Genomic DNA, 11,721 nt, shown 5'->3' on the forward strand with positions numbered 1-11,721 from the left:
TGATACCTTGAAGCAAGACCTACCTGTTAAAATCCAACAGGCTCCCCACAATAGTCTATCGATTATAACAAGGCTCTCCAGATCAATTCCCCTATGTGCTGAACATATAGTAAATACTTGCCCACTCTTCACCCATTGGTCTCTCAGTACGTAAGATAAGCATGGTCATTTGTACTGAAATACAATTCTGACCAGAAAACATTTCCATTCTCGAACAATTTTTCTATTTAACTATCACCTACTTCATTATCTTTTATGAAATAAACGCCGCCTTTTTTCAACAGTATTAATTCATGTATCTGATGTATCCCTGGGCAAAGCAGAAGATACAGCCCCATTCTCTCTGAGGGCTTTACTGTGGGGAGGGAACCTGTTGCCATATCATTCCTCACCTTGGTCCTAACAAAGCCTTCCTCTCTCTCCTTTAATTGTTAGAAGGTGTGTTACTTTCCTCTCCAAACAGCTGAGTGGAGGATATGGGTCCCATTAAGCATCACAAAGAGATAGGCTCACCTTGAATCTCAGAGTAAAATTTATCATCTGTTTCCCGAATCAAGGCTGTAGTCTGTTTTACTACAAAAGTAATAGCATCAGAATGGACAACCTATTACTTAAAAATTTTAGGTTATGCTGGGCACAAGGTGTTTGTGAGACAAACTCTTTAATAAAAATATCTGACAGGCTCTTCTATTAGAGTGACTGCTTATGGCTATCCGCATCTAATATTAGCTGTAGAGTACATTAAAATGTCTTTGGCCAATTTTAGAGGGATGGACTGCAAGAGAAGATAGATTACTTCAGATTCTTTAAAAAGTCTTTTCACTTACATACAAACGAATGTGAGGCTTAAAAATCCCGAGCTATACATAAATTCAAATATATTAGTGTTGAATCAGTTCAATCACACAAGAGCATATTTATGAAGGAATGAATTAAAAAATAATAAATACATTTTTATATATTAGAGAACTGAAGCCTTTATCTTTTGTAAGTATCTTAATATTGGAAATATACATAGATTTCGGTTATTAATATCTTTTAACACATGTGGAAAGACACTATTTTTTTCTTTATATAGAAACACATTTTCCATTTTTAATGGGAAAGAAATTCACCTTAGTCCATGTTTGTGGTGGGTGTGTGTGTGTGTGTTCTAAATGTTGGTAAAGTAATGGGGATTCACTTTCTCCAAAGTTAATTTCTTTTCACGACTATATAATTGCAACACCAGTAACCAGTAATAAGGAATGTCCTACTTTGAGCACAGCAGCGATGAACGACTGACATTTTCTTTTTCAAATTATACCCTGCTAAGACAGAGATCACTTTAAAATGGGCAAACCACGGACAGGAGGATTACCAAGTGCATTCATTCTCCCCCCCCCCCCCCCCGCTCCCCCAAGGACAAGAATTCCCTGGACTTCACAAACTATAACAGTAACCTCCGCCCAGAATCCTATAGCAAGATCTCCCACTGAACCTTGGCTTTATCAGGTTCCCTGGCATCTTCAGTGAAACACACTTAAAGCATCAGTTATTATGGTTATTTAGTATTTAAAAAAAAAAAAAACAAAAAACAAAGAATTATCCAAAAAAATGTAAAACAAAAGCAGTGAGGGTAGAAAGTTCCCTTCTGTGCTCTGTCTAATATGATCATCACTCTTGGAGAACTCCCCCTGGTTATTCAGAGTAAGCGGACTTCTTGTTTATTTGCAGAGATGAGTACTTCTCTTCGTTCCCTGAGCAACTGCAGTGGAACTCTCCTTTACAAAGGACAGCCGGCCGGAAAAAGCTGGGGATGGGGTACAAGTAGTTACTTCTTTTTTAATGCTCCTGGTACTGACGATGACAGGTACACCTACCTCTTCTGATTCTGGAGAAGCCAGCAGGTTTTAAAGCACATCAGGTGATTCTAACAGTGAACCATAAAAGCAGAAGTAATGGGTGAGTCCCCACCGTATGATACAATAGCAAACCTCTTGGAGGTATTAGTTACATGCCTATTGCTACTTCCGTGCGATCTGAATCCATTTCTTTTTTTCACATGGAAAAGGTACTTAACTACTCTCTGCATTTGGTCCACTCTGTTACCCTATACCAATAATCTGGTTGAGAATAGATACGAGGTTCCACCCAGGACCCTGCCAACCTATAAAGAACACAGACAGTGAACTTTGGTTCTAAAAATAAAGATCAATATGGTCTAAAGACATGTTTAGCTAATGACAAGAAGAGTGATGATTTTCTCATGAATAATACAGAGACGAGGGCATTCCGTCAAACCACACAGCATGACTGGATTTGTAACCACTGCTTTTTGCTGCTGGGATTCTCTTGGTACTCACCTTCATCCACTCCAAAACTATCTCCTAGAATCTTGAATATAAAGAAAATGACAAAATGTCAACATTTCCCCCCAAAATTATTCTTCTAAAAAGAAGGGGTTTGCCTTGTTTTCTGGTCTTTTCCAAATATCCCCCCCCCCTTTTTTTTCCCCCAGATTGCTCTCTTATTCACTCGAAGAGCCAAAATACTGCTTGGAAAGAAACATTGGCCTGAAACTCCTCCGTAAACACCAGTTTGAGGGGCTGTGGAGAGGGCACCTGTCAGGATGGGTAAAACAAAGGTTTTAAAAACGTGTTTCCACAGACGGATGTAGTTGTCAACAAGACTTAAAAAGAAACTTCCAATGCATTGCAATTAGTTCCTAGAGATCCGCAAACATACAACTACAGAGAGAATTTCTGAAAAATTGCTTGAAGGCATGAATGAGTTCTTGTGTTTGAAACAACATTTCCTGAGACATCAACAATCAAAGATCCAAGAAGTATTGTATCAAAACATTCAGATGGAAGTAAAAATAATGGGCTCTGGACAACTTGAAGATAACTCTAAATGTGCAGATAACAAAATTCTGAAGGCCAAAGGCACATGAGAAAGGAGTAAATTAAGTTTTTTCATAAACTATAAGTAAGCTTTAAAAGAAAGGAAAATTTCTAAGTCAATATGAGACTATCAACATCTGCAACTAGATTAATGAATGTTAGAAGTAATCATCTCTCTCATCTTCAACACCCAAATTTATTTATTCATACTGGCCTAAAATGCCATTTTTGGATCTTCTCCCTCAGTATTTCCTTAAGATCAATATCATCCTATTTCTCGCTATTTATATAGTAGTGATATCTTTTTTTAAGATTTTATTTATTTGATAGGCAGAGATCACAAGTAGGCAGAGAGGCAGACAGAGAGGAGGAAGCAGGCTCCCCGCTGAGCAGAGAGCCCTGATGTGGGGCTCGATCCCAGGACGCTGGGATCATGACCTGAGCCGAAGGTAGAGGCTTTAACTCACTGAGCCACCCAGACGTCCCCATCTCTATTTTTGGAGTATGATCTACTCTTTTTAACACAGAAAGTTATGCTCTAGGATAGTAGCTTCAGAACTTTCCAGCTTTAGGATGAGGAAGATCAAACTTAGGAAAAGAGAATTTCAATTGTAAGCAATTTCTATTACAAAAAATAATGAAAAAAAATGATGGGGAATTAAACTTATATTTTTTAAAGGGTCTCTTCACCCTCCCTCAAAAAATGAACCGATAGAAATCACTAATATATTGGGGAGCCAATTTAAAAAAAAAAAATAGAGATGAAGTAAGTCCTACAATACCTTGTCCATGCATAAAATCTGTTTATTATTCTATTTATGCATTTTCTTGGTAAACAGCATCTGTCACATATGCGTCTCCATTGTTAGTACAATGGGTTAATCTGGCAATAAGAGGACAGTCACCCTCCGATCAGACATTGGAATGCCTGAATTACTCTCCTCATGGTCAAGTACAACTCAGCACAAAGCATGCCTGCTCTTGCCTCTGTCTTCAAAGCCCAAGTTAGTGAACCACCAAGAGTAACTTTGTGTAAGACCATGTCAACTGCAAAGTGGTTTTCATGGCCAAGAATTTGGTTATTATTTCAGACCACTGCCAGCGAAATGGGCTTTCATGCTTAAATTTATGAACCACCACATCCTCTCACATGCTGAAGAATGAAAATCGCTCAGCACAGAGCCCCACCAAGGAGGTCCAAGGCAGGAGGTCCAACCTGTCTTCTGAAGCACTAACATTAAAAATTTCTCATTAAATTAATTTAACAAAGAAAGAAGTCCCGGCACGAACCATCCGCAAATGTATTTGAAAGCCAGCTGGACCAGTACATGATCTGATCATCGTAAAATTACTTGAAAAAATAATTTTGTGAAAAACGTTAATTAAGTGAAAAAACGGCTTACTGCATCTTTTTATTTTTCCTTCTATTCCTCTATTTGAAAGAGTGTGATTGCTTGGATACGCTTCCACTTATTAAAACATTTCGCTTTGCCATCAGATCATTTCCAAACAGGAAATAAGTAAAAACAGAAAACTGATTAAAGATGTCTATACCTGAGAAATCTGCTGCTAGGAGATCTACTGCCTTTAAAACCTTCACTTGTAAAATGCCGACATCCTTCATATCTTTCAGAGAATTCTGGAAGCACTGAGGAGGGAAGAAAAGTAGATCAGACATGAAAAGAGCTTTCTAATATACTATTTAATGCCGTAAAGTCCTACAGGAAGTACATCAGGCTTTATCATCATCTTTCTCATGCAAAGCTTAGAAAAGTTCCAGAGTACATTGTATCAGCCAATGGGACAGTTAGGCATTCACAACAAGCAGATGTGAAAAGTGACTGAGAATTGAGGACAGCATCAAACTACAAAGCACACAGGATCTACCTTTAACACTGCCCCCTGGTGACAGCACAGCTACCCCACGGGTAAAATGTGTGTGGAGCTCCATTCATTTTCTTCTCCCCTTTTTTTCTCTTGCATGAAGCTTTTAAATCACTCAAAGAGGCAACACTATTTTGGTTTCATTGGTACCAACTTTATGGAGACCAGAGCGCTTAACTTGGACCCTTTGCAGATACTTATTACCACTGGAAAGAGTAAGGATGGAAATACAGGGCATTTCTGGTCCACCTTTTAGCTGGCTCATTAAATTAGAGACTGAGCATCTAGTATCATCCTGTATCCACATTTTTTTTTTTTCAGTTTGCATGAGCCAATGATTGAATGTATCTACTGATAATTCTTAAGCATGCAGAACAATAGTTCGCTGTGTATATACATTGAATCCTTCAGAAATGGTGCATGAAAGAGACAAGCAGATAAACTATTTCTGCATGCCTCTAGGACACATCTGCTGAAAATATTCTGCTTTCAAACTTTTGGATATCTTATTTCCGCTATCATCGGATACCTAAGAACCTGTGATAAGCAGGCCTTGGGGATTTATGGGAAGACAGTAAAATCCTTGTTCTTTAGGCATTTCAGGATACAATAATAATAACTTACTAATAGTTCAGGTTTAACTAACTTCATATGCACCATTACTAGGCAGCTTTGAAAGTTGTTTCTGCTATGTATTTTCAACCTAACAAACAAAGCAAAACAAAACGAAAACGAAAACAAAAAGAACTTACACTCATCTGAAAACAACTGAAATAAAATACTTGAATAGTTTAAATGTGGAAATGCCTTCAAGATGATCTATTCTTACAAGCTGAAAAACAAGAGGTCTAAAACTTGTGTTTTATGACGGGGCATTCTTTTCCTCTAACATGCTGGCCAGCTCTCTAGCTGAAAAAACAAAACAAAACACTTCATATTTCTATTTTGATTGGCCTCTTCAAACCTGTTTTCCCTGAGTACTCCTCACATCCCAAGGCATGATTCAAAGCAGTCATTATGAACTTTTCTAAAATCACCTTAAAAGTACAGGTCACCCCTCGTGAATTCGGTAAATTGTGCAATTTGTCCCTGGGAAAGTTTGGGGGAGAAGTTTTAAGGTTTATCATCAAATTTTTATTTGCTTAACTGCAGTCATCGGAGAACATATTAATAGTGGATTTTGTAGAAACTCCTTTAGAACCTGCCAACCACGGCACACAGAGTCTGTGTTGACAATAAGACATGTGGCTAGGTTTTTGTACTCCCGCAGATAAAGAATTATTCAATTAATCAATACGTCTCACGGTGAAGGATTTGGGAGGCACTAAAGTTTATGCTGAGAATAATATTCCCATTAAATAGGGATTCATCTTTGCTTCATTTTTGGGCCGCTTTCTAAAACGTGTCTTTCATGTGTGGCGATAAAATAAATGTATTGATTTACAAAGGTGGGATAAAAACAGAATGCAAATAAAGGCACCCAGAAGGCCAGAGTACAAAAAAATAAATGAAGATCACGAAGCCATTTGATTTAAAAATGCTGAGTGGACTTTTAACCGTATTGCCACTACTTAGGCAAAAATCAGGAGCTGCCTTTATTATCCGGTCGTACAGAACAGCTCTGCGGACCTGTCCAGAGCTTTGCTTTGCTCTACAAGACAGAGGCACATTTTCACTTGATCCTGAGAGGTTCTGGAAAGGTAGCTCTGACACTGCAAATATTACAGCTAATAAAAAAAAAAATAATAAAAAGAACTTTGGTGGACTTGTATTAAAATTTCTATATACATATGCAGACATGGGCATATGTATTGCCTCCTCGTGCATTTCCATTTTCTCCCAAGAGTTTCTAAAAGCTAACAATTCAGAATACTGTTCGGGGCTTTGAAAATCGCCAGCTCCAATCTACTTCCACCTTCTCGCTAATGCATTAACCTTTGGATCTGATGTCTTGTTTTATGAGACAGGCTGTGAAACTTGGGCCAAGGATCTCTTTTCAGGCAGTTTTTTTTAACTTGCAGACTTTGTTTCAACTCAAAAGCGGAGGTGGCAGGGAGCGGCATAACAAGGCCAAACACTCACGTATCGCTGGGCAATCTGCTTTCTCTCGCCGGGGTCTGCCAAGGGGCAAACGCACAGATCTGAGACCGAGACTCCGGCACAGGGAGTAAGTGTGATCAACATCAGGAGAGCCCCCAGGCAGCTCTCCAGGGGCAGCTCCAAGCAGTTAGCTTGCTTGAGAGGGAGGGCCGAGATATCCACTTTGCACCTGGAAAAGTTGGAGGAATCAGAAAGAAAAGGGATTAACTCATGGCCTTTCTGGACCTCCAAAGAACCCGAGTTATATCCCCTTATCCCCCAAACCTCACTCTGTCTCAGCATGGGTTTCTTGCACAGTGAAGGTGGCGGGGTCTTCCCCCACCATCCAGCTCTTAATTCTCCCTCCCAGCCTAACACACTCTAAGATTAAGGAGACGAAGAGGTCAAGAGACCAAAGGCAGCACGAGGGGATGGTAAGTGCAAAGAGAAAAGTCAGATCTTTGCCCCATGAGGTCCGTAGAAAGGCGGTGAGCTCAAGAAATAGGGAGGAACAAGCTCCAAGTTCAAGCTTTATGGATGAGGGCTCTGTAGGGCTTCTCTGTATCCTGTCTTTCACCAGCAAAGAGAATAAAGGGTCACAGTTCAAAAGGGAGAGAAAAGACAAGAGAAATTCAAGCGTCAAAGGGTTCCTGGGAGAAACTATTTTCTTCCGGATTAATGCCAACTGGTGGTGCGTTTTTATTTAAAGCAACGTGTTAAGGTGTTTTCCTAATAGGCTCGGTTCCACAGGGCTTCCCCAGGTGCACTGATGTGGACAAATGGAGCGTGAAGTGCACGTGACAGATCCCATTCCAGCAACACGGCCAGGGAAAGGCTTCACCCATCTGCTGTAAACGGCGTGTTTTCCGTCTCTCAACAGCCAATGTTCTGGGGATGCCGAAAACCTCAAACACATTTATATATGGAAACAAACACCAAAAAGGAGGGCTGAGGTGCTAAGCCATTTATTTGTTTCAACACTGAAAACTCTGGGTTTGCCTGGACCACACCTGCTTTGTGTACGCACAGGTGGGTGGAAAAGGTAGGGTCGAGTCGGGGGAGGGAGGTGGGCAGTGGTGGTTCCCAGCTGTAAGACGCGTGTGTGCATGTGCCCATGTGGAACTCCTATTTTCCCCCCATAGTTATTGAAAGAGATGAATAATCAAGACTTTAGAAAGGAAGCACCTTCTCTCCCGATGTGGGAAAAGGATGGATTCTTACCCTAAATCTTCAGTGGATTCTGTATGTTTGCAGATCATTAAAAATAGGTAATCTTACCTAACATAGAAAGCAATGGCCATTTTGAGTCACGTGATACCTAATGAGTTCCAGTTTCACACATTCAAAAACCTTGCAATCCCTTCGCAATTAAAGAAAAAAAATCTGTAATACTAAAATTCTATACCACTTTTTACTACAGAATAAAAAAAATGTATTTTAATACTGATATGTACCTATAAAATTAAATACATGTGGGTATTGATTTTATTACCAAAAGTGATTCCAGTTAGAAGAGGTAGCAATTAGAGCTTTTCCATGTAATAAATTCATCAAGAATTTCTACCAGAGACACATCCACCAAAAAACAAAACAAAACAAAACAAAACTCTTTAAATAATCCTCTGTGTCTTGAATCAAAACATTTGTGTGTGTGTATAGCAATAAAGACCCTTTTAAAGTTTGCTACCATGAAAATAGGGGTTACTAAATATTTTTATTTCATAAGCACGTATGTAAGTGAGGAATTAATTTTGCTTATAAAGAAAGAAATGTCATGTGCTTTAAGCCATTTCTACAAAACTAAATACCCATAAATTCTTAATCAATAGAACAGTAGCACATCTGCTTTGGAACACTTTGCTAAGCATTATTTTACATTGTTACATACATTTTGATTGAACAAAGCTCCTCACAGAAAGATAAATGATGCAACTTTGTAAGAATTTTTTTTCTGGTGGTCACACTCATTAGTCCAAATTAGCAATAACCTATTTATGGCACAATCATGTCAATGTCATTAGGAGGAGGCAATTTATTTTCATCCTTCGACGACCACGTCTCTGTTGTAGTGGTGGTTTCGCTTGTTTTTTTTTTTTTTTTTTCTTTTTTTTTGAACAGCCAGAAGTGACTTGGAGGCAAGAGACAAATAATGTTTGGGAATTAAAAAGGATGCCTACAGTAAGTTTTTCTTGGATGAATCAAAATGAACCTTGCGTTAATTCTAAAAAGTCATCCAAAAAGGCTGTGAGCAGTATTAGCATTTTTAGCATAACTATGCACTCTCCCAGTGCCTGTGTGAAGGCAGAACTCCTAGGAAGAGAGCAGCTTCCTATTTCCAACAAAAGTTGAATCACAGACCAGACAAAATGCAAAGTAACCACTGGGTTTGGTCTTAGAAATTACACATTTCCACAAACTTGTTTGTCATGTCTCTCCCATGTGAAACTTTTGCATCGCTCCCATTTCTAAAGTCTATGTGGATGGACAGGAAAAGAGCCCTGCCTGTTTGAGATAAAACAATCCCCACAAACAACAGACTGGGGATTTCTGCACAAGCTTACTGGGTTCTACATGATCAGTTAACTGAAGAGTGGATTCAGTCAAATATTTTTACTTCCATAGTGACTTGAAAGAACAAATTAAACTGGTAGATAGACTGCCATCATGTCAATCATAATTAAACACTAATCCTTTTGCACATGGGTTATGACCCAGTCTCCTAGGGTACCTGCTCCATTATGCGAATTGGTATCTTAAGAATTAAGGACTGGGGACGCCTGGGTGGCTCAGTTGGTTAAGCAGCTGCCTTGGCTCAGGTCATGATCCCAGCGTCCTGGGATCGAGTCCCACATCGGGCTCCTTGCTCCGCAGGGAGCCTGCTTCTCCCTCTGACTCTGCCTTCCACTCTGTCTGCCTGTGCTCGCTCTCTCCCTCTCTCTCTCTGATAAATAAATAAATAAAATCTTAAAAAAAAAAAAAAAAAAAAACACCCAATTCCACTTTGACCATCAGCTCACATGCCATTAAAGACCCTAAAGAAGAAATGCCTATTGGGGCGCCTGGGTGGCTCAGTGGTTTGGGCTGCTGCCTTTGGCTCGGGTCATGATCTCAGGGTCCTGGGATCGAGCCCCGCATCGGGCTCCCTGCTCCGCAAGAAGCCTGCTTCCCTCTCTCTCTCTCTCTGCCTGCCTCTCTGCCTACTTGTGATCTCCGTCTTTCAAATAAATAAATAAAATCTTTAAAAAAAAAAAAAAAAGAATTAAGGACTGATTTACAGCTACCCCCTGCCTAGGGTGAACAACTAGCTGCCCTCTAAAGATGTTGTCTTTTGTTTTGTTTTGTTTTGATTTGGTTTGGTTTTTTTTGTAGGATCCATATGGAATGTAGGACTTGAATTTACAACTGTGAGATTAATGGTCACAGGCTCTACTGACTAAGCCAGCCAGGTGCCCCAACTAGGGATGACTTTCTATAAACTTTCTACAATTGAACTACCCTCTGCCTCTGTTCTACCCATCTGGCATCTTGAAGAAAGGAAGAAAGCTGGAAGAAAGAAGAAATTAATTCCCTACAAGAATCTCCTCTAGGCCTCCCATGTTACTCTATTTCAGCCTCGGTCCACATTGTTCCAGCTCATCCTCATGTCTCAAGGAGAACCAGAAGCTCTGGAGGTTAGCCAGAGGCTGGAAGAATTATTTATATTAACTCTAAGCGAGGAAGAGGTACTGCATTATCAGCAAGAGCAGAAGGGAAAAAATTTAAGAGGATTTGTCTCATGCAAACTGGTGCAGCCACTGTGGAAAACAGTGTAGCGTTTCCTCAGAAAGTTAAAAATTGAACTCCCTTATGATCTAGCAATTGCATCACCGAGTATTTACCCAAAGAATACAAGAACGCGAATTCTGAAGGGATACACGCACCCCTGTGTTTATAGCAGCATTGTTTACAATAGCCAAGATAGGGAAGCAGCCCAAGCATCCATCGACTGATGAACAGAAAAAGATGATGTGGTGTATACATGCAACGGAATATTACTCAGCCAGAAAGAAATGCAATCTTGTCACTTGCATGACAAGGATGTGGCTACACAGTATAAGGCTAAGTGACAGAAGTCAGTCAGTGAAAGACAAATATTATATGACTTCACTCATATGTGGGATTTAAGAAACAAAACAACCAACCAAAGGAAAAAAAGAGAGATAAATCAAGAAACAGATCTTAACTGTAGAGAACACACTGCTGGTTACCAGAGAGGAAGTGAATGGGGGAGGGGAGAAACAGGAGATGGGGATGAGGGAAGGCACCTGTGACGAACACAGGATGACCTATGAAAGGGTTGAAGGACCATATTGTACACCTAACACGACTATAGCACTGTATATCAACTCACTGGAATTAAAATAAAAACTTAAGAAAATAAAAAAAAATTAAAAATACAAAAGATGGGTCTTTCCGAATTTCTGATGTCAGCACCATAATACCCACCGAACCTCCTGAAGAAAGGTTAAGTATTGCGTGAACAAAACATCTTCTATTTATTTTTTTTGAGGTTCAAGTAAAGATAAGTACTCTAAAGTCTAAAATCTTTAAGACAAAAGAGATAATCTGAAATTCATCCATTGAAGACATTTTTAGACAGAAATTTGGAAAGGAGAATTTAGGTTGGTAGACATTTTCTAAAGGGTGTCAGATTCCACCCTGAGAAAATACCAAATGAGTTAGTTGGTCTCCTAATTCTCTCTTGGTGCTACTGAACCACTACAGAATCTGTTGCATCCTCTAAATTTCATCCCAAACTCTACACAAATGGCAACCTTTTAGAAGCATTTATGAAAGCTGAGCTTACTAGTGTATATGCAAATTTTCATTGAAA

The 11,721-nt window shown here is 39.5% G+C and overlaps 1 protein-coding gene across 1 annotated transcript in view; it reads right to left on the minus strand.

Annotated features, from left to right (window-relative positions):
* The window catches only part of MCTP2 (multiple C2 and transmembrane domain containing 2), a 646,489-nt gene that overhangs the window by 108,185 nt on the left and 526,583 nt on the right, over positions 1 to 11,721 (minus strand). Inside the window, 2 exon segments of the mRNA XM_082736421.1 lie at positions 4,440 to 4,533; positions 6,852 to 7,038. Coding sequence (XP_082592547.1) covers positions 4,440 to 4,533; positions 6,852 to 7,038 — 281 coding nt within the window.

Source organism: Mustela nivalis (genome assembly GCF_964662115.1).
Source record: "Mustela nivalis genome assembly, chromosome: 6".
Classification (NCBI taxonomy): Eukaryota; Metazoa; Chordata; class Mammalia; order Carnivora; family Mustelidae; genus Mustela; species Mustela nivalis.